Here is a 21,202-nt window from a genome sequence, read left to right on the forward strand (position 1 = left end):
ATCAGTCAACACACAAACATCAACAGCAGACATGATGTGGGCTACTCACACATTTTACTAAAGTAAAAGTACTAATACCACAGTGTACAAATACTCTGTTACAAGTCCTGCATTCAAAATAAATAAATAAATAAATATATATATATAAATATATATATATTTATATATACAGAGAGAGAGAGAGAGAGAGCATTTACCTGTGTACGTCTCTGTTACCATGGAGACGTGTTTAAGGTGCCTTTCAGGTGTCGGTCTATCAGATAAAAACGGATTATCAGAAACTTTCAGAAACACTAAACAAACACTGCTGTTCAAACGGGCCGAGTCAAACAAAATTCATTACATTACTACCATTAATAATAATAATAATAATAATAATAATAATAATGATCATCATCATAATAATAATAATAATAATTATTATTATTATTGTTATTATTATATTACTACTACCATTAATATTATATTATATATTATATATATATTATTATTAATAATAATAATAATAATAATAATAAAAATAACTATTATTATTATATTACTACCAATAATATTATTTTATATATTATATAATATATTATATTATTATTATTATTATTATTATTATTAATAATAATAATAATAATAATATAATAATAACAACAACATAATTAATTACATTTCTACCATTAAAAAAATAATAAAAATGAAATAATAATAAAAATAAGTACATAGATGCTGTATATGTTTAAGTTGAAGTCAAATATTTTGCTGACGTTCATAATAATTTCACACAACGTTTCATACATAAAGGAGTCAACTTGTGGCTCCGCCCACTCGGTCCATCCATCCAATCACATCACAGAACAGAGGAAAAAAGGCTCCGTCTATAAAGAGAGTCAGCTCTGCTGCACAGACACACACTAACAACTGTGAAGTCCTTCTGTGGTGCTGGTCTCTGTGGTTCTTGTCTTGGGGGTTTTGGTCCTGGTGTTGCTAGTGGTTCTGGTCCTGGTGTTGCTGGTGGTTCTGGTCCTGGTGTTGCTGGTGGTTCTGGTCCTGGTGCTGAGAATTAGTGAGGACATGGAGCGTCGTCAGAGTCTGGAGGATCAGCTCAGGTGTCCCGTCTGTCTGGACGTCTTCTCTGAACCACTGATGTTACAGTGTGGACACTCCTACTGCAGGTATGTTCTACCTGTCCTCCTGACCCCACCTGACCTACCTTGACCTCACCTGTCCTTCTCTGTCCCCACCTGACCTACCTTGACCTCACCTGTCCTACTCTGTCCCCACCTGACCTCACCTGTTCTGTCCCCACCCGCCCTGTCTTCCCCTGTCCTCACCTTTCTTCAACTCGCCTATTCTGCCCCCACTTGTTCTGACCTTTCCCTCTCTGTCCTCACCTGACCTGTCCTCACCTGTCCAGGTGTTGTGTGCGCTCCATGACGATGGACCTGCTTGGTCAGCTGCAGTGTCCCGTGTGTCGCTGTGCTGTAGACGGAGACAGTCCTCCTCCCAACGTCAGTTTGGCTCGAATCATTGATGCTCTGCAGGTAAACACACCTGTGATCACTTTACCTGACCAACACCTTCAAGGTCAAACATCTTGACTCAGTATTTGAACTAAATCATATTTTCAGTCAGTTTTTATTGACACAGAGTTTTGTTCGTCCTGACAGGAAGTGAGTGTTTCAGGTGGAGCTCAGCCAGAGTCGTGTCCTCAGCACCACAACCCGCTCAGCCTTTACTGCGAGGACGAACGGACGGTTATCTGTGGCCTTTGTGGAAGCATCGGCGCTCACCGCGGACACAAGATCACACCTGTGAGCTCCGTCTACAGCCGTATGAAGGTAGGAACGTAAACACAGTCACACCTGTGAGCTCCGTCTACAGCCGTATGAAGGTAGGAACGTAAACACAGTCACACCTGTGAGCTCCGTCTAGAGCCGTACGTAGGTAGGAACACAGTCACACCTGTGAGCTCCGTCTACAGCCGTATGAAGGTAGGAACCTAAACACAGTCACACCTGTGAGCTCCGTCTAGAGCCGTACGAAGGTACAAATATAAACATAGTCTGGCATCATTGACTCAGAGTTGATAAGCAGCCATTAACTCTCCTCATATCATCAAACAGTGAGATTAACATAAACCAGATATCACCTTTGTGTTTCCACTTACTACAACAATAAGGTCACACATTGTTAATGTTCATGACCTTCACCAACGCCTGTCCTCTGATTCTTCAATACTAATGGATTTTTTTGTTGTGTTGTTCTTCCGTCTGTCTGTCTGTCTGTCTCTCAGGAGGACATTTCCTGTCTGATGACAGAGTTCCAGAATCAGAAACGTAAACTGGAAGATCAGATCTGTAAAATGGCGTACAACAAATCCAGAATCACGGTGAGTGATGTCATTATACTGTATATATCTGTTTAAACATTTTGATGCTGGAAGACGCTCATAATATTGACCTCAGCTGTTCTGACCTCCACACAGCCGACCAATCACTGAGTGTGATGTCAGAGTGTCTATTTCATTCATTACTGATCTCAGTTCAGCTCTCTGTCCAATCAGAATGAGTCCGACGTGCTGAAGTGGGTGGTGAGGAAGGAGTTCGGCGAGCTGCGGCGCTGCCTGGAGGTGGAGGAGGCCGGGTTCATGCAGCAGGTGGAGACGTCAGCCGCCGCCCTCATCTCGTCCCTCCAGAACCAGACGGACCAGTTAAACCTGAACCTGAACCGGCTGCAGGGGGCCCAGAACACCCTGCAGGACCTGAGCAATGAGGGACACCTGGACTTCATCATGGTACTGTCGGCCTGTTACGGTCTCTGATCAACAGCCCTGAGAGATTATTGATCGAGATCTGAAATAACGTCTTTCTCCATTTCTGTTTACAGAAGTACGGATCCATCGCTCCGAGGTAACAAACATGTCGTCAATTAACTCGTTCAGTGATTAAACATTGAGATAGATATTAAACTCTCTCTCTCTACCTCCTCCTCCTCCTCCTCTTCCTCCTCCTTGTCTTCAGGTTCAGAGAGATTCAGAAGCTCCAGCAGAAGGAGGAGAGGATCTTCAGCTCTGTGAATTTTAAAACTGGTTTCAACCACAACGACATTAAACTCACCGTGTGGAAGAGACTGCAGAGAAAAATCCTGCCAGGTACACCTGTCTACCTACCTACCTGTCTGTCTGTCTGTCTGTCTGTCTGTCTGTCTGTCTGTCTGTCTGTCTGTCTGTCTGTCTGTCTGTCTGTCTGTCTGTCTGTCCGTCCGTCTGTCTGACTGTCTGACTCCTCCTCCAGCTCCAGAGCTGTTGAGGCTGGATCCTCTGACTGCTCACCCGATGTTGGAGCTCCATCACGGGGACACGATGGTGGGCTGTGGGGCTCTGCTGCGGAGGCTTCCTGATAATCCAGAGAGGTTCAGTTACAGTTACTGCGTCCTGGCCAACCGAGGCTTCTCCTCTGGGAAACACTACTGGGAGGTAAACACTGACTGCATGCAGGGTCACATCATCACGACTCATTCATACGGCTGTTTCTAAAGCTTCTTCTCGCCGTCCAGGTGGAGGTCGCCCACAAACCTAAATGGCGTCTAGGTTTGATCAAAGGAACGACCAATCGTAAGGCCAAGCTGGGGAAGAATCCGGAGAGTGGAGTGTGGTTGATTGGCCTGAAAGACGGAGTGTATGAAGCCTTCACTTCACCCAGGGTGGTGCTGCCAGTGTCGCCGCCCCCCCGCCGGGTGGGAATCTTCCTGGACTATGAGGGCAGATGTTTGACCTTCTATAACAGCGACAGTCCCGACGAGCTGGGCTGTATCTACAGCTTCAGGCTGGAGGTCCAGGGGAAGGTTTACCCCCTGCTGGACGTGTGCTGGCACGACCGAGGACACAACAAACACCCCCTGGTCCTCCCCCAGCCTCACACGCAGCACCTCCTCCCTCAGCCCCAGAAACAGGACCACAAGTGTAGCGGCTCAGAGACGTAACAGGCTTAAAGACAGCCGCGGTAAGACACACTGAGGTCAGGAAACTGAAGAGCACCGCCAGGAAAAAACTGCATCATCCCTGAAAACACTCCCCTAAGACTGCACCACATCAGACCTGAATCCACATCAGACCTGAATCCACATCAGACCTGAACCCACATAAGACCTGAGTACCAGTCCAGAGTCCGGAGTTCGGAGTTCGAGGTCCAGAGTCCAAAGTCCAGAGTTCAGAGTTTAAAGTCCAGAGTCCAGAGTCCAGAGTCCAAAGTCCAAAGTTAAGAGTATAGAGTCTAAAGTCCAGAGTTCAGAGTTCAGAGTCCAGAGTTTAGAGTTTAGAGTTTAGAGTCCGGAGTTCAGAGTTTAGAGTCCAGAGTTTAGAGTTTAGAGTCCAAAGTCAGGAGTTCGGAGTTCAGAGTTCAGAGTCCAGAGTTCAGAGTTCAGAGTTCAGAGTTCAGAGTTCAGAGTTTAGAGTCCAGAGTTTAGAGTCCAAAGTCCGGAGTTCGGAGTGCAGAGTCCAGAGTTCAGAGTTCAGAGTTTAGAGTCCGGAGTTCGGAGTTCAGAGTTCAGAGTCCAGAGTTTAGAATCCAGAGTTCAGAGTTCAGAGTTCAGTGTCCAGAGTTCAGAGTTCAGAGTTCAGAGTCCAGAGTTTAGAGTCCGGAGTTCGGAGTCCAGAGTCCAGAGTTCAGAGTTCAGAGTTCAGAGTTTAGAGTCCAGAGTTTAGAGTTTAGAGTCCAAAGTCCAAAGTCCGGAGTTCGGAGTGCAGAGTCCAGAGTTCAGAGTTCAGAGTTTAGAGTCCGGAGTTCGGAGTTCAGAGTTCAGAGTCCAGAGTTTAGAATCCAGAGTTCAGAGTTCAGTGTCCAGAGTTCAGAGTTCAGAGTCCAGAGTTTAGAGTCCGGAGTTCAGAGTCCAGAGTTTAGAGTCCGGAGTTCGGAGTCCAGAGTTCAGAGTCCAGAGTTCAGAGTTCAGAGTTCAGAGTTCAGAGTTTAGAGTCCAGAGTCCAGAGTTTAGAGTTTAGAGTCCAAAGTCCGGAGTTCGGAGTCCAGAGTCCAGAATCCAGAGTCCAGAGTTTAGAGATCAGAGTCCAGAGTCCAGAGTTTAGAGATTAGAGTCCAGAGTCCGGAGTTCAGCTAGAGGCTAGGTGGGAATAACTCCAAAAGGAGTTTGTGATTGTTTGAACAAAGAAACGTTTGTTTCATTGGAAGGAGAAAACATGTTTATTAAAATGTACATTTTTCATTTAAACATTAATGAACCGTATCTTCATCATGAATCCAGACTCAACTGTAACATGTAAATATGTAACATATATGTAACATGTATGTATGTAACATGTACTGTATGTATGTAACCTACGTTCATAAACTAAATGTGCTTCTACAGGTGTTTCACTTTGAATGTATTTAATGATGTCATGACTGGAGTCTCTGTTACCTCACTGCGGCTGAAGGCCAAACTGTGTCCGATCATTAAACTGATTGATCACCATTGTGACAGAACAGAAACATTACAATAATCAACTACGAGATAATAACAATACACATTATTGTTCAAACATAGTAAAAGCTCAGTGTCGACCAACATCACATTAATCAATTCAATTTATCAGCTTATTTCACTAAGAAATGCAGACGTAAGATATACTTTGTGCTGGTGCCAAGTTACAATAAAAACTAATATGTTTCAAGTTCCGTCCATTATACAAACACCTGGAAAACACCTGGAAACACCTGGAAACTACCTGGAAACACCTGGTACATTCAGCCATCTAAAAGTGATTTCAACAATCAGCGTTTAGTTTTGAGAAACATGAGAACCAGGACGCTGCAGACACATGGTCGAATCAGTGACCAGGTCTACTGGGCCCAAGTAATCAATACTAATCACTACTGAGCAATAGTAATCAATACTAATCAATAGCCTCCTTTCATTAAACCGGATGAAGTGTTTTCTCTCAGTCGTCGTCGTCGTCGTCGTCACATCTCTCCTGGTGCTGCAGGAAGCGGATCAGACCTCCAGGCAGCGGCAACCTCTTCACACGGCGACATCCAACCAGCTGAAGAATCTGGAGCCTGCAGAGCTGCTGCAGCGAGCGGGGGGGTGCTGGAAGACCACAAGACAAACCACTAAACCAGTAAACCAGTAACATCACTGGAAACTACAGGACAAACCAGTAACATCACCGGAAACTACAGGACAAACCAGTAACATCACCGGGAAATTACAGGTCAAACCAGTAACATCACTGGAAACTAAGCGCTAAACCAACAACACCATTAACACTTCTTTCCTGACATGTTTACTGGGGGACCACATGATCAATAGTCAACTGATTATCAGTTATTGACTCACCTGCTTTGTCCTTGATGACGCTCCAGTCAGAGTAACTGTCCAGGTGTTCCATCAGTCTGGAGCAGAGAGTCACATGACCAACGTAGTCCAACAGGACGTCAATGATTGGCCCCGCCCACCGACAGATATTAGGGGCCGAGATCACCTCACAGAACTGTCAATCAATCACAGAACTATCAATCAATCAATCAATCAATCAATCAATCAATCAATCAATCAATCAATCAATCAATCAATCAATCAATCAATCACAGGACTGTCAATCAGTCACAGAACTGTCAATCAATCACAGAACCTTCAATCAATCACAGAGCTGTCAATCAATCACAGAACTATCAATCAATCAATCAATCAATCACAGAACTGTCAACTAATCACAGAACCGTCAATCAATCACAGAACCGTCAATCAGTCACAGAACCTTCCATCAATCACAGAACCTTCAATCAATCACAGAACTGTCAATCAATCACAGGACTGTCAATCAGTCACGTAATTGTCAATCAATCACAGAATTGTCAATCAATCACAGAGCTGTCGATCAGTCACAAAACTGTCATTCAATCACAGAACTGTCAATCAATCACAGAACTGTCAATCAATCACAGAGCTGTCGATCAGTCACAGAACTGTCATTCAATCACAGAACTGTCAATCAATCACAGAACTGTCAATCAATCACAGAACTGTCAATCAATCACAGAGCTGTCGATCAGTCACAGAACTGTCATTCAATCACAGAACTGTCAATCAATCACAGAACTGTCATTCAATCACAGAACCTTCAATCAATAATAATAATCATATCTTTTACACAGTGAATCTTTTTGTATCTCTGTAGTAAAAACCTTCTTGGATCTTTCTTTCTGTCACTTCGTTGTGTTTTTCTATATTTAAACACGTTAAACAGACTCGGGTCACCTGAACGCCGCCCCTCAACTGGGGGACACTGTCAGCGTGGGAGAGGTCACTCTCTGATCGCGTGGTTTTGATTGGCGGATGTGGTCGGTTACCGTAGACACAGTTGAAGCAGGACAGGGCGTGGCCTCCGTGGTCCAGCAGGTACTTGAACATGGGCAGGTACTTCATGGAGAACATGTAAACGGCGGGGAAGGTGGTGGGGTGCGTGGGGATGGAGGCGTTGATGTCGGCCCCGTGCTCCACCAGCAGGGTGACGGTCCGGATGCAGCCCTGCCTCGCCGCCACATTCAGCGGCCTAAACAGGTCCAGGTTCGGGTCGCCGCCGGCCTCAAGCAGCATGCGCAACGCTTCGATGTTGTTGTTGAAGACGGAGAAGTAGAGCGCCGTGCTGCGGCGGTCCTGGTACAGCTTCGATCGCTCTTCGGACAGCTGAGTGTTGACGTCAAAGCCCGCCTCGATCAGAGCCTCAAGGACGTCGTCGCGGTTACGCTCAGCGGCCAGGTGGAGCGGGCTGATGCCAGTCCGTTGGACTCTGGTCTTGCTGGTGGCCGGGATCAACATGGAGACGATGCTGGAAACAGGAAAACATCACAGGAATTAGACCAGACCGACTCCCAACGCTGAGCTATCAGTAACAGTAAATGTTTGATTGACAAACCCACAGTGTTCTGGTGCTACTGTGAGAGACTAATCATCATCACTGCTTTAATACTTCCTGTTTACAAGGGAACACACAATCTGTTCTTTAGTATGACTCAAGCACACCCAGCTCTAAACAGCTGTTGGTTTGGATGAGCCTCTTTACTCCCCGTTGATTTCCCCTAAACCCTCAAAGACAGTATTTGAGATCTGCTCTGTTGTTATTAAAATAAGGCAGGTTGTTAATAGTCAGTGTGCCTACGTGTAACTTCCTGTCTGAGCGGCGATGTGAAGCGGTAACAACCCGGTCCTTCCAGGTTTGTTGGCGTCGGCCTTCTGAGAGAGGAGGAGCTCCACAATTTCTTGGTGTCCATTTTTAGCAGCTTCATACAGAGCGGTGGCTCCATCAGCAGCCTGACTATTAATGTCTGCACCTGCAGGGAGACAGGGGTCAGGGTTCAGGGTTCAGGGTTCAGGGTTCAGGGTTCAGGGTTCAGGGCAGGATTCAGGGGTCAGGGGTCAGGAGTCAAGGGTAAGAGTTCAGGGGTCACGGTTCAGGAGTCAAGGAGTTCAAAGTTCAGGGGTTAGGGGTTAGGGGTCAGGGGTTAGGGCTCAAGGATCAGGGGCCAGGGTTCAGAATTCAGGGGTCAGGAGTCAGGGATCAAGGGTTTAGGGTTTAGGGTTGAGGGTTCAGAGTTCAGGATTCAGGGGTCAGGGGTCAGGATTTAGTGTTCAGGAGTCAGGTTTCACGATTCAGGGTTCATGATTCAGGGTTCAGGTTTTACTGTTTAGGGTTTAAGGTTGAGGGTTCAGGGTTCAGGATTCAGGGTTCAGGGTTCAGGGTTCAGGGTTCAGGGTTCAGGGTTCAGGGTTCAGGGTTCAGGGTTCAGGGTTCAGGATTCAGGGTTCAGGGTTCAGCGTTCAGGATTTAGGCATCGGGGTTCCGGGTTCAGGTTTCACCTTTAAAACCTGCTGCTGCAGGTTGTGATGGTCCAGAGGCTGAACCACCGGAACCAGTTAGCAGCAGCAGCAGCAGTCGTAGCTGGTACATTCAGATCTAGTCTGTAGCATCCTGGTTAGAGCTGGTCTATGATGATGTGCTGCTCTTTGTTCTACGCACCACTACAGTTACAGTTAGCAGCACAACGATAAGATAAACGTACCGTGTTTGATGAGGAGGCGCAGGGCGGCGAGCTGCCCGCCCTGAGCTGCGCTGAACAGCGGCGAGATGCCGTAGGTGTTGGGGAGGTTGTGTTTGGCTCCGGCCTTCAGCAGCATCTCACCGATCTCCACGTTGTTTTGAGACGCAGCTTCGTGCAGGGCGGTGCAACCCCAGATACAGGGAGTGTTCACCGCCACGCCATGGTTCAACAACGCCGCCACTATTGCAGCGCTGCCCTTCTCACAGGCTGCAGAGGAAGAAGAGTTATAAAAGTTAAGCTCCTTTAGTAAACATGACTTCAGGTGAACTGTGCTGTGTTCAACGTTATCTGATTCACCTTTGTAAAGCGGCGTCTCTTTGTTGTAGTTCAGGGTGTCGGGGTCCGCTCGGTTTTCCAGCAGCACCTCAACGCATCGCAGCCGGGTTTTCTTGACAGCGACCAGCAGCGCCGTCTCGCCACGGTCCGTTCGCTTGTTGATCATCCCCGGCTGAGCTGAGCACAGAAGCACGGAAAAGGACTTCTTTGGATGTTGTTGTGATGTGTGTGTGTGTGTGTGTGTGTGTGTGTGTGTGGTTGTGTGTACATATCTACCTGACAGCAGTACTCTCATACAGGTGTCCTGACCATACCACGCCGCCTGGTGGATCGCGAGCCAGCCCGGTTTACTCGGCAGCATCAGGTTTGTTCCCAGACGCATCGCAAACGCTTTCACACTGCTCACATCACCAACACGGATCGCTTTGAACAGAGGCTCCTCCTCCCTGCAGGTAAAATACCCATCATCCACCTGTCTCACCTGCCTCACCTGTCTCACCTGCCTCACCTCTTTCATCTGTCTCACCTGCCTCACCTCTTTCACCTGTCTCACCTGCCGCACCTCTTTCACCTGTCTCACCTGCCTCACCTGTCTCACCTGCCTCACCTCTTTCATCTGTCTCACCTGCCTCACCTCTTTCACCTGTCTCACCTGTCTCACCTGCCTCACCTGTCTCACCTGCCTCACCTCTTTCACCTGTCTCACCTGTCTCACCTGCCTCACCTGTTTCACCTGCCTCACCCTGCCTCACCTGTCTCACCTGTCTCACTTGTCTCACCTGCCTCACAATTTCTCACCTGCCTCACCTGCCTCACATCTCTCACTTGCCTCATCTGTCTCACTTGTCTCACCTGCCTCACCTGCCCCACCTGCCTCACATGTCTCACCTGCCTCACCTGTCTCAACTGCCTCATCTGTCTCACCTGCCGCACCTGCCTCACATGTCTCACTTGTCTCACCTGCCTCACCTGCCTCACATTTCTCACCTGCCGCACCTGCCTCACATGTCTCACTTGTCTCACTTGTCTCACCTGCCTCACCTGCCTCACATGTCTCACCTGCCTCACCTGTCTCAACTGCCTCACCTGTCTCACTTGCCTCACCTGTCTCACTTGTCTCCCCTGTCTCACCTGCCTCACATGTCTCACCTGCCTCACCTGTCTCAACTGCCTCACCTGTCTCACTTGCCTCACCTGTCTCGCTTGTCTCACCTGCCTCACCTGTCTCACTTGAGAGACAGAGATGAAACAGGTGATACAGGTGGTTCCACGTACATAGTGAACAGAACTTAACTCACTCTTCAGGTTCTGGAGCGGTGTGGACCACAGTGCCGTCATGTTTGCGATACGCCACCATTCTCTTCCCAGAACCCGTGATGTAGCGACTGATTGTCCCATCAAAGGTCTTCCTGCCAACGCCAAGACAACAGCCAATCAGAGCACAGAGACTGACACAGCAACAGCCAGAACATCAACATCACAACTCATTTCAAACTTTTCAACAGTAGTGCACATGTCCATTAATGCATTATCTTCCTCTGATCCGGGGCCGGGTCGTGGGGCAGCGGGCTAAGCAGGGAATTCCAGACTTCCCTCTCCTCAGCAATGTTTTCCTGCCCTTCCTGGGGGATCCAGAGGCGTTCTCAGGCCAGACCAGATATATAATCTCTCCAGTGTGTTCTGGGTCTACCCCGGGGCTTCTTACCGGTTGGACGTGCCCGGAAAACCTCCAAAGGAAGGCGTCCAGAGAGCATCCTGATCAGATGCCCTAACCACATCAGCTGGCCCTTTTCGACACGAAGGAGCAGCGGCTCTACTCCGAGCTCCCTCCGGATGTCTGAGCTCCTCAGCCGATCTCTACGTCTGAGCCCAGCCACCCTACGGAGGAAACTAATTTCAGCTGCTTGTAACCGCGATCTCATTCTTTTGGTCACTACCCAAAGCTCATGACCATAGGTGAGGGTTGGAACGTAGATGGACTGGTAAACCTTTGCCTTCCGGCTAAGCTCCCTCTTCACCACAGCGGTGCGGTACAATGCCCACATAACTGCTGATACCGCACCGAACCGCCTGTTCATCTCCCGCTCCATTTTGCCCTCACTCATGAACAAGACCCTGAGATACTTAAACTCCCTCGCTTCGGGCAGTGACTCACTCCCCAGCCTGGAGGGCGCAGTCCACCGTTTTCCGGCAGAGAACCATGGCCTCAGACTTGGAGGTACTGACTCTCATCCCGACCGCTTCCCACTTGGCTGCAAACCAGTGCTGAAGGTCACAGTCTGATGGAGCCAACACAACTACATCATCTGCAAACAGCAGAGACGCCATTCTGAAGGCCCCAAACCGGACCTTGAGACCAACCAAAAGTCCTTCTCCATAGTCTCCCTGAACTCCTCCCACAGCCAAGTTTTTACTTTGATGACCGCTGCAGCTGTCGCCCTTCTGGCCAACCAGTACCTGTCTGTTTCCATAGACTCCTGTGCCAACCAAGCCCGAAAGGCCTCCTTCTTCAGCTTGACGGCCTCGAAAACCTTGTGTACAAGGGCCTCACAACCGGGTGCTCATGAGTATCCCCACACCCGTCCGGCGCCTCTCACCCTGGGCAACTCTGGAAAAAGTGAGAGTCCAGCTCCTATCCAGGAGTTTGGTTCCAGAACCAGTGCTATATGTGGAGGTAAGCCCAACTTTATCCAGTTGATATCGCTCCACTTCCCACACCAGCACCGGTTCCTTCCCCAAAAGAGAGGTGACGTTCCAAGGCCCTAAAGCCAGTCTGCAATGCCGGGGGTCGGCATGCTTAGATCCCCGCCTTTACCTGCCGCCGGCTCACAATGTACCCGACCCCAACGCCTATCCCTGCGAGTGGTGGGCCCCACACTGTTGGTCTGGCCCCAACCCTGGGACCACTTAGCCTTGGGAGACTCTACCAGGAGCTGTTGCCCCTGACAACACAGCTCCCAGGGTCACACAAACACCTCCACCACGTTATAGAGTACATGTGTTTGTTTTTACCTTTTCAGACCACAAACTTAATCTGCCTGAATAATAGTGTTGTACAATAATCACCAACGAAGAGTCTTTTATATGAATCCATTCTCTTCGATCACTTCAACCAGTAAAATACTCGAGTACAAGATACTGTTGTTAGTACTCACAATATGGAGGAGGAAAATAAAAACTGTGACGTTACGTACGGATCAGGAGGCTCTTCACTCGGTGGATTGTGGGAGCTGTAGTGTGCAGTGGGATTGTGGGAGCTGGGGCTCGGTTCCAGTTGGTTAGTGTTTGGAGTGGTGGCAGTAACAGCAGTGATGGTGTTGGCGTTGTTGCAGAGTGTGTCGGTCAGACTGCGCTCAATGGCGAGCTGCATCAGCTCGTCATCACTCAGGGCACTGTAGACGGAATAATCCTCAAATGCTTCAGAGCGGGAGGTTCTGGCTGCCGCCATGATGGAGCTGCGAGGTTAGAAGATGAAAGAGACCGCAAAACAACAGACCGCAGCACTGACAAGTCTGTTGAGATAAGACAACAGACTGCAGCACTGACTTTATACAGGTCTGTTGAGATAAAACAACAGACTGCAGCACTGACTTCATGCAAGTCTGTTGAGATAAAACAACAGACCGCAGCACTGACTTTATACAGGTCTGTTGAGATAAAACAACAGACTGCAGCACTGACTTTATACAAGTCTGTAGAGATAAGACAACAGACTGCAGCACTGACTTTATGCAAGTCTGTTGAGATAAAACAACAGACCGCAGCACTGACTTTATACAAGTCTGTAGAGATAAGACAACAGACTGCAGCACTGACTTTATACAAGTCTGTTGAGATAAAACAACAGACTGCAGCACTGACTTTATACAAGTCTGTAGAGATAAGACAACAGACTGCAGCACTGACAAGTCTGTTGAGATAAGACAATCAGCAGTAAAACCAGAATGTGACTGAACAAGAAAAGTTCTCACCTCTTTTTAAAAGTTCTTCTCTATAAATCCAACGCTTCCTCTGAGTTCACATAGGTCCATGTGTTGTAAGAGTCTGTTTGTCTGTAATGGAGACTGTGTGTGTGTGCGTGTGTGTGTGTGTGTGTATGGGGGGAGATACTTCAGGTTTATTTTAAGGACCTGCAGTCTGAGCTCGTTCACCAGCTGACCTCCAGAGTTAATGTGTTAATATTACACGTCTAATGTTACAGACGTTTCTCAATCTGCAGCAACGTCAATAAAACAGAAAATAAACATTTTATTTAACCAAAAATAAATACACTGGATTAATACCAGCTGTCTCAGAGCTGAGCTGAATGTGAATCTTCACTGTTAAAACAAAACTCACTGAACTAAAGCTCAACTTGACACTCACACATCTGCTAAAACCAGCAAACCAGCACCGACCAGTTCACTAAACAAACTGGGAATTAAAAGCCTCAGAGTTATTCGTCTGTCTGCTAACATGCAGCCATGTTTCTGTGTGACCTTCAACATCCCTGGTCACATGTTTCTATATTTAAAGACACATATCAGACATATATGCATAGGGGCGAGTAGTCTTTTTCTGTTAGGAAGGTTCCTAACGGAGTGAAATCACCCGGAAGTATCTGAGTAGCCGCTGTAATAACAGCTGTATGAATCCTCTAAATGCTGAGGAAAGGTGCTTCAATGCTTCCTTTCTTATCTCCTTTAGCATAGGACACACTGGAGCATCCTTTACCAAAAGAAAGGAGTAAATGCCGTCCCACAATTCCTTGCAGCCGCAACATTTAAAGCACCGCACCGTTCATTTTTCATATACTAATTGGGATTCATGTTAATAAATATCAGTGGATAGTGACAACCACCCTTATTTTTAATTATTTATTTATTTCGAACATGTAACAAATGAGTAAAAAATAACAAATAGAATGAACAGTAAACATCCAGCAAACTTTCAATAAACAGATAATCAACATTAATAGATATTACATGCCTGAAAAGGAGTAGGAAGAAGTACAGCCTACACAAACTTAGTACAGCTAACGTTGACTCAGCTAGCGACTAGACTTCAGGTGCTTGAACAGCGACGTCATAGAGCAGGAAGCGGATCAGTCTGACAGGAAGTGGCAGCGTGTGGAGCAGTTTGAGTCTTCGGACTCCGACCAGACGTCTGATCTCCAACCTGCAGAGCTGCATCAGAGGATGAGGAGGACCTGAACGGAAAACACACCGATTTAGAGGAGAGGTTAGAGAGTCTGAGACCTGATCCTCCTACTTAAACCCCCTCAGCCCCGCCAGCCGATCAGACTGACAGACGACACTACTCAGTAAACCTTTATAAAACTCAGGAACTTTCATAGGAACCTAATCTAGGACTCAGAAATGTTTCTAGAACTTTATAAGGCTTTTTAAAAAGTACCTTTTCAGGGCACAAAAAACCTTTTAGGAGCTCAGAAACCTCTTAGGAGTTCAAAAATCCTTTACGGAGCTCTGACACCTTTTTACACTGTGTCCTAACTGGATGTGTCACCTTGATTACATTGTTTTCTATTGGAGTTTCCTAACTGGCGTTTTGAGCTGAACGTTTGTTGGACGCCCTGCAACATGGAGGAGGAATGGCGAATTAGTTTAGATAAAATGTGCCGTCAGTGTCCCTTTTGCAGGGACCTTATCTAGGACGCCAGAAACGTTTTTTGGTACATGGAAAATGCTCTAACAATTCACCTCTTTTTACTCAGGAATGTTTGTCGGATCTCAAACCACCCATAGTTACTGTTGCTATGACCATTTCCTGTCAACTGTCAGTGTTGTTTTTGTTTCTTACGAGCTTTCAGCTTGATGGACGGCCAGTCGCTGTGACTCTCCAGGACCTCCAGCAGACGGGAGCAGAGACGGACATGACTCACGTAGTCCAGCAGCATCGAGATGATCGGACCGGCTGCACGGCGAGACGACAAGCTGGAGACGGCCTCACAGAACTGAAACAAGATAGAGGAGACTCTTTATCTAACAGATTTACACAAGCTGTAATTTGTGCTGGATATTTTTGACTCACCTGAACGCAGCGCTGCGGTGGTGCAACTCTGCTGATTCGCATTTCGTCAATGCGAGAGCGTGATGGCATGACGGGCGGATGTGGTTTTTGGCCGTAGGGACAGTCGAAGCAAGGCCTGGCGTCACAGCCGTTATCCAGCAGCAGTTTGAGCATCGGCAGCGTCTCCATTCTGAGCAGGATGGCCACCGGGAAGGAGGACGGCTGGGTGGGGATCTTAGCGTTGGCGTCGGCGCCGTACTTCAGCAGCAGTGTCGCAATGTCCATCCGACCAAGCCGGACGGCGATGAGCAGCGGGTTGAAGACGTCGAGGTTGGGGTCAGCTCCGGCCTCCAGCAGCATCTCGACGGCCTCTATGTTCCCGTTGTAGACGGAGGAGTAAACCGCCGTGCTACGCCGGTCCTCGTACATCTCGGAGTGGTCCTCCGACAACTTGGCGTTGACGTCGAAGCCAGACTCAATCAGCAGCTCCATGATGTCATCCCAGTTGTTCTCTGCGGCGATGTGCAGAGGACTGATGCCGCTGTTCTGGACTTTGACCCTGCTGGTCGCCGGGATCAGCAGTGACACAACTCTGGAAAATACAAAAGATACCTGTCACACCCGGAGGTAACCAGCGGAGTCGGGCTGATGGTGGGTTAATCTACCCAGAACCCTCCAGCACCAGACAACCAAACATGCTTTTACTTTAGAGAGTTTGGTGCTTGTTCTGAAAGCCCGGACAGTAAATATACACTCAATCACAGAGTACCAGTGGATTTAAAAGAATCAGAGAAACACAGAACAGCTGATAAAAGTGAAACCGTGACAGACAGGAAGTTTCTCAGACCGTGAGTGATTGTTCTGAACGGCCACATGAAGAGGCAGCAGGCCCGACGTCGTGGAGCGGTTAGCGTCCGCTTTCAGAGACAGCAGCTCATCAGCAGCACAAACATGACCGTTCTTACAGGCTTCAAACAGCGGCGACGCTCCGTCTCCTGCCTGTCCATTAATATCTGCACCTGAGGGACAAAAACACCTTTAAATAACACCTTAACATCATTTATATCTGCACCTGAGGGACAAAAACACCTTTAGAAACACCTTAAGATCAGCTGTCGACAGACACAAAAGATAACTGATGAACAGGTATGAAGGGCTGACCTTTCTTGGCAAGCAGCTGGATGATGTTGACGTGTCCGAGCTGTGCAGCGGTGAACATCGGTCGGATGCCATAGATGTTTTTGGCGTGATGATCGGCTCCGGACTCCAGTAACTTCCTGCAGAGCTTCAGTTGTCCGTGTCTGCAGGCTTCATGAAGAGCAGTCACTCCCTGAATGTTGCAGCGATTCACCCGAGCTCCAGACCTCAGCAGCAGATCCACGATGGCTTCGTTCGGTTCCTCACAGGCTGAAAACAACAACAATAAAACCATCTACTTATTCTTCAGACCAGAGGGGGTTTGTTACATATTTGTGATGTCACGCAGGGACTCATGTGACATCACTGCGTCTTCCAGCAGGCTCTTTGATGTCAGCTCACCTGCGAACAGCGGCGTTTCTCGGTCCTTGTCGGCGACCTCTAGGTCGGCTCCGTTCTTCAGGAGAAAATCGACACAGGAAACGTTTCCCCGACCGGCAGCCAGGACCAGAGCGGTCTTATTCTTCAACGTGCATCTGTTCACCGAGTCGGGATGAGCTGAGGACAGACAGAGGTCAAAGGTCAAACTCTCTGTGTTTGACTCTATGGTGTGGAGGCAGTGCAAGGGAGCACCAGAAACTGCAGCTGCTCACCTCCAATGAGGATCGTGACACACTCCAGTTGTCCGTAATAAGCAGCTTCATGAAGAGCGATCCAGCCTTCGTCGCTGGGCTCCGTCTCGCTGCCGGACCCCCGTTCAACCAACTCCAGCAGAGCCTCTGAATCTCCATTCATAATCATAGACTGCAGCGGAGTGATCTCTCTGAGATAAACACAGAAGAAACTCTCACTGTGAAGACAATAAGAAACTATACGCAGCTAATTAACATCTAAAAACTGTTTACCAGCAAACATCCAACATGTGTTGAAGGGTCAGTGGGCAAACAACAGATGCATACAAGAGTCCACTTGTTCTGGACAGTTGTGTCTGAACTGACTGAAATCTGGTCCTCTCTCTAGGTTCCATGGTGGAGAAGAAGTTGTGTTGCTCTGGCTCTATCTATCTGGCATGGAGAGGAGGTTGTGTTGCTCTGGCTCTATCTATATGGCGTGGAGAGGAGGTTGTGTTGCTCTGGCTCTGTCTATCTGGCATTGAGAGGAGGTCGTGTTGCTCTAGCTCTATCTGTTTTGGCATGGAGAGTAGGTTGTGTTGCTCTGGCTTTATCTATATGGCGTGGAGAGGAGGTCGTGTTGCTCTGGCTCCACCTATTTGGCATGGAGAGGAGGTTGTGTTGCTCTGGCTCTATCTATTTGGCGTGGAGAGGAGGTTGTGTAACTCTAGTTCTATCTGTTTTGGCGTGGAGAGGAGGTCGTGTTGCTCTGCCTCTATCTGTTTTGGCGTGGTGAGGAGGTTGTGTTGCTCTGGCTCTATCTATTTGGCATGTAGAGGAGGTTGTGTTGCTCTAGCTCTACCTGTTTGGCATGGAGAGGAGGTCGTGTTGTTCTGGCTCTATCTGTTTTGGCATGGAGAGGAGGTTGTGTTGCTCTGGCTCTATCTGTTTTGGCGTGGAGAGGAGGTCGTGTTGCTCTGGCTCTACCTATTTGGCGTTGAGAGGAGGTTGTGTGCTCTGGCTCTATCTATTTGGCATGTAGAGGAGGTTGTGTTGTTTTGGCTCTATATGTTTTGGCGTGGAGAGGAGGTTGTGTTGCTCTGGCTCTATATGTTTTGGCGTGGAGAGGAGGTTGCGTTGCTCTGGCTCTATCTATTTGGCATGTAGAGGAGGTTGTGTTGCTCTGGCTCTATATGTTTTGGCGTGGAGAGGAGGTTGCGTTGCTCTGGCTCTACCTGTTTGGCGTGTTTTGACTGACTCACCTCCGGACGGGTCTGTAGATGGAGGGGAACAGCCCTGTTGGGGGATTTGCACAGTTAGAGACACCTGGGTGGGCTGGAGGTGGAGGACGGGATGGAGGGCCGTGGTTCAGGTGTCTGGGGGGGTCGGGATGTCTCCGTCTGGGGTTTGGGCTTGTTCGAGTGGGCAGAGCACGGGCTGAGGATGAAGATGATGATGATGATGATGATGTCTGATCACAGTCTGAAGGCCAGTGTTTGTCAGAGAGGCTTCTCTCGACAGCAATATGCAGCAGCTCCTCGTCAGACAGCGAGCTGTAAACGCTGTAGTCGTCCAGGTTCACCTCAGACATGGCTGCCATGTTGGATCGACAAACAACTGTTGACGAAAAAGCTCCAATCAGTTCTCTTCAAAACCGACTGAACTCTCTCTGATATGCAGCAGCAGCAATTCCCATTAAATCATTATAGTTACTGGGAGAAATAACACATCAGCTGGTCAGCTGAGACTCTTTACATTCTGGCTGAAGCTGCTGCTGAATGTGAGATCAGTGAATGAAGTTATTGAGGTCAGCGGTGTTTCTTTTCTCTGTCCTCCAGCCAAATATTCAATCTGGCTGAGAGCTGGCGACCTGCACAGAAACATTTACAATGTGACCAGTAGAGGCTGGTCAACAGAAATAGAGGAGGAGGTCACTCCTCCTCTATTTCTGAGAGGCAAGAGGGAGATCAAAATATTTAAAAAAAAAAAGAGTAATTGGTTGAAATGAACCATTTCCAAATCTCAGTATCATTTATAATATATAATTATAAATCAACATAAATGAAGAAATTATATATTTTTTAATTTTACATAAGAAAGTAGAGATAAGTAGCCTTGGCAACTGGTGTAGTAATAAGAATAACAATAATAATAATAATGCACAAAAACTAACTTCATTACACTACATAACATAATAGAACAAAAAACACAAATGTATAACAACAACAACAACAACAACAACAACAACGACAACAACATAAAATGATAACTTTAAAAACAACAAAGACAGCACAATGACATTACATCATAAAATATGAAATCCAATTAAAAAAACATAAACAAAACATTCAACAACAGAATAACAGCTGTGTCTAGTGTATTAAATGTCCACACAGACTGAATGATCAAGCAATAACTGGACTATTCACAATGTCTTTTAGTGGACAGGTGAGTGAGCCTGTATCAGGATCAAACACAGACTCGGTGCTTACCTGTGAAACGGTTCCGGGTTCAGCAGGTCCCTCTCTGTTGTGTTCTGCAGCAGCAGATCTGAGATCTGGGTTTGGACTTCAGAGTGTTTTGGTTTCATGTCTTCATGCTGCCAGCAGAGTCATCAAACCTCTGATACTGAAACTCTGCTGGCTGACGGTCAAAAGAGGCTTAAGGCTCCATGAGGTCAGATAAAATGAATCTGAATGTTGACCTGTTTCATTGAAACACATAAAAATCGACTCCACAAAGACAACTTTTCCCGTATTATAATTATAATAAACTAAGGCTGTCAAAGTGATAATAATGCGTTAACGCAAATTCATTTTAACGCCACTAATTCATTTTTTGAGTGAAGATACTGACATCATATGAAACTAAAAACCTGATGAATCCATCGGTACCAACCACGTCATACTAGCTTGTCAGGAAAGAGGTTAAAGGTCCCATATCGTGCTCATTTTCAGGATCATACTTGTATTTAGTGTTTCTACAAGAACATGTTTACATGCTGAAATGTTCAAAAAACCTTTATTTTCCTCATACTGTCGGCCTGAATATACCTGTATTCACCCTCTGTCTGAAACGATCTGTTTTAGTGCATTTCGACGGAATTGCGACAGAATTGCAAAAGAATTGCGTTGCTAGGCAACAGCTTAGGTCCATGTTTACTTCCTGTCAGCTGATGTTATTCACATACACTGCAACCAGGAAATAAACTGGGACACATTTAGAATGTTTACGTTTAAATCTGTGTAAAGGGTCTAAATATTGTATATTTGTGACATCACAAATGGCGAGAAATACTGACAGCTTGTTTCAAATGCAGAGTTTCTGAATACGGGCTGTGTGTATTTCCCTGTGGATTGAGCGTTTCGATACTTTCACAGTATTTATATACGACTTAAGCCTGCTTTATAATAAAAAAAACATGAAAATCTCACTTTTTTTATAATATGGGAGCTTTAAATAACGCTCTAAACTTACGCTAAATTTTGGCGAGGAAAAACTGTCATGGACATTTTCAAAGGGGTCCCTTGACCTCTGACCTCCAGATGTCTGAATGTAAATGAGTTCTATGGGTACCCACGAGTTTCCCCTTTACAGACATGCCCACTTTATGATAATCACATGCAGTTTGGGGGCAAGTCATAGTCAAGTCAGCACACTGACACACTGACAGCTGTTGTTGCCTGTTGGGCTGCAGTTATGCAATATCTTTTATGCAATAATTTAGTACCTGTGAGGGTTTCTGGAAAAATATTTGTCATTGTTTTGTGTTGTTAATTCATTTCCAATAATAATAAATATATACATAAATTTGCATAAAGCAGCATATTTGTCCACTCCCATGTTGATAAGAGTATTAAATACTTGACAAATCTCCCTTTAAGGTACATTTTGAACAGATAAAAAAAAATGTGTGATTCATTTTATATTAATTGTGATTAAATATTTTTAATTGATTGACAGCCCCTAGAATAAACATGTTATCTAAACTATTGAGGTCTGAATGAACCAACATCCATCCATCATCAGCTCCTCCTCATCAGTCTACCGTGAGAACCCTTGTGGTGGCTCTATAGCAGTCCAATC

General features: G+C 46.8%; 3 protein-coding genes across 7 annotated transcripts; 1 reads left to right on the plus strand and 2 right to left on the minus strand.

Annotated features, from left to right (window-relative positions):
- The first annotated feature begins 921 nt into the window (after positions 1 to 921).
- LOC141756101 (E3 ubiquitin-protein ligase TRIM50-like) lies at positions 922 to 4,093 on the plus strand. Its single transcript, XM_074615594.1, has 9 exons — positions 922 to 1,163; positions 1,406 to 1,532; positions 1,659 to 1,829; positions 2,285 to 2,380; positions 2,555 to 2,785; positions 2,878 to 2,900; positions 3,012 to 3,142; positions 3,285 to 3,466; positions 3,547 to 4,093. The coding sequence occupies exons 1-9, from the start codon at positions 1,063 to 1,065 to the stop codon at positions 3,970 to 3,972; spliced, it is 1,488 nt and encodes a 495-aa protein (XP_074471695.1). The 5' UTR covers positions 922 to 1,062; the 3' UTR covers positions 3,973 to 4,093.
- On the minus strand, positions 4,016 to 13,750 carry LOC141756099 (ankyrin repeat and SOCS box protein 2-like). Of its 4 annotated transcripts, XM_074615589.1 has the most exons (10): positions 13,331 to 13,743; positions 12,554 to 12,814; positions 10,658 to 10,768; positions 9,636 to 9,805; positions 9,381 to 9,536; positions 9,045 to 9,290; positions 8,144 to 8,315; positions 7,243 to 7,813; positions 6,322 to 6,475; positions 4,016 to 6,072 (listed from the first exon to the last, which is right to left on the minus strand). In XM_074615589.1, exons 2-10 carry the CDS (start codon positions 12,805 to 12,807, stop codon positions 5,924 to 5,926), a joined length of 1,983 nt encoding a protein of 660 aa, XP_074471690.1. In that variant the 5' UTR covers positions 12,808 to 12,814; positions 13,331 to 13,743; the 3' UTR covers positions 4,016 to 5,923. The 4 variants fall into 4 exon arrangements, with proteins under 4 accessions (XP_074471690.1, XP_074471689.1, XP_074471691.1 ...); XM_074615588.1 differs by having other exon boundaries at positions 9,381 to 9,805; XM_074615590.1 differs by lacking the exon at positions 4,016 to 6,072 and having other exon boundaries at positions 6,341 to 6,475; positions 7,170 to 7,813; positions 9,381 to 9,805; positions 13,331 to 13,750.
- Positions 13,751 to 14,039: 289 nt separating this feature from the next.
- LOC141755726 (ankyrin repeat and SOCS box protein 2-like) lies at positions 14,040 to 20,941 on the minus strand. Of its 2 annotated transcripts, XM_074614852.1 has the most exons (9): positions 19,609 to 20,941; positions 18,379 to 18,733; positions 17,159 to 17,328; positions 16,908 to 17,063; positions 16,530 to 16,775; positions 16,216 to 16,387; positions 15,390 to 15,960; positions 15,159 to 15,312; positions 14,041 to 14,547 (listed from the first exon to the last, which is right to left on the minus strand). In XM_074614852.1, the coding sequence occupies exons 2-9, from the start codon at positions 18,714 to 18,716 to the stop codon at positions 14,396 to 14,398; spliced, it is 1,959 nt and encodes a 652-aa protein (XP_074470953.1). In that variant the 5' UTR covers positions 18,717 to 18,733; positions 19,609 to 20,941; the 3' UTR covers positions 14,041 to 14,395. The 2 variants fall into 2 exon arrangements, with proteins under 2 accessions (XP_074470954.1, XP_074470953.1); XM_074614853.1 differs by lacking the exon at positions 19,609 to 20,941 and having other exon boundaries at positions 14,040 to 14,547; positions 18,379 to 19,285.
- Between the last annotated feature and the right edge of the window lie 261 nt (positions 20,942 to 21,202).

This window comes from Sebastes fasciatus, chromosome 18 (assembly GCF_043250625.1).
Source record: "Sebastes fasciatus isolate fSebFas1 chromosome 18, fSebFas1.pri, whole genome shotgun sequence".
Taxonomy (NCBI): domain Eukaryota; kingdom Metazoa; phylum Chordata; class Actinopteri; order Perciformes; family Sebastidae; genus Sebastes; species Sebastes fasciatus.

Bases quoted from the DNA above. Each gene is read 5' to 3' on its own strand.
- LOC141756101 (XM_074615594.1), top strand. From the start codon at position 1,063: ATGGAGCGTCGTCAGAGTCTGGAGGATCAGCTCAGGTGTCCCGTCTGT. The intron at 1,164-1,405 runs GTATGTTCTACC...TCACCTGTCCAG, and splicing joins TGTGGACACTCCTACTGCAG to GTGTTGTGTGCGCTCCATGA. The intron at 2,786-2,877 runs GTACTGTCGGCC...TTCTGTTTACAG, and splicing joins GACACCTGGACTTCATCATG to AAGTACGGATCCATCGCTCC.
- LOC141756099 (XM_074615588.1), bottom strand. From the start codon at position 12,807: ATGGCGGCAGCCAGAACCTCCCGCTCTGAAGCATTTGAGGATTATTCC. The intron at 10,769-12,553 runs GTACGTAACGTC...TGGCGTTGGCAG, and splicing joins AGTGAAGAGCCTCCTGATCC to GAAGACCTTTGATGGGACAA. The intron at 7,814-8,143 runs GTAGGCACACTG...TCCTGTTTCCAG, and splicing joins GCTCAGACAGGAAGTTACAC to CATCGTCTCCATGTTGATCC.
- LOC141755726 (XM_074614853.1), bottom strand. From the start codon at position 18,716: ATGGCAGCCATGTCTGAGGTGAACCTGGACGACTACAGCGTTTACAGC. The intron at 17,064-17,158 runs GTGAGCAGCTGC...GTCTGTCCTCAG, and splicing joins TGTCACGATCCTCATTGGAG to CTCATCCCGACTCGGTGAAC. The intron at 14,548-15,158 runs GTAAGAAACAAA...TTTTCCGTTCAG, and splicing joins GTCCATCAAGCTGAAAGCTC to GTCCTCCTCATCCTCTGATG.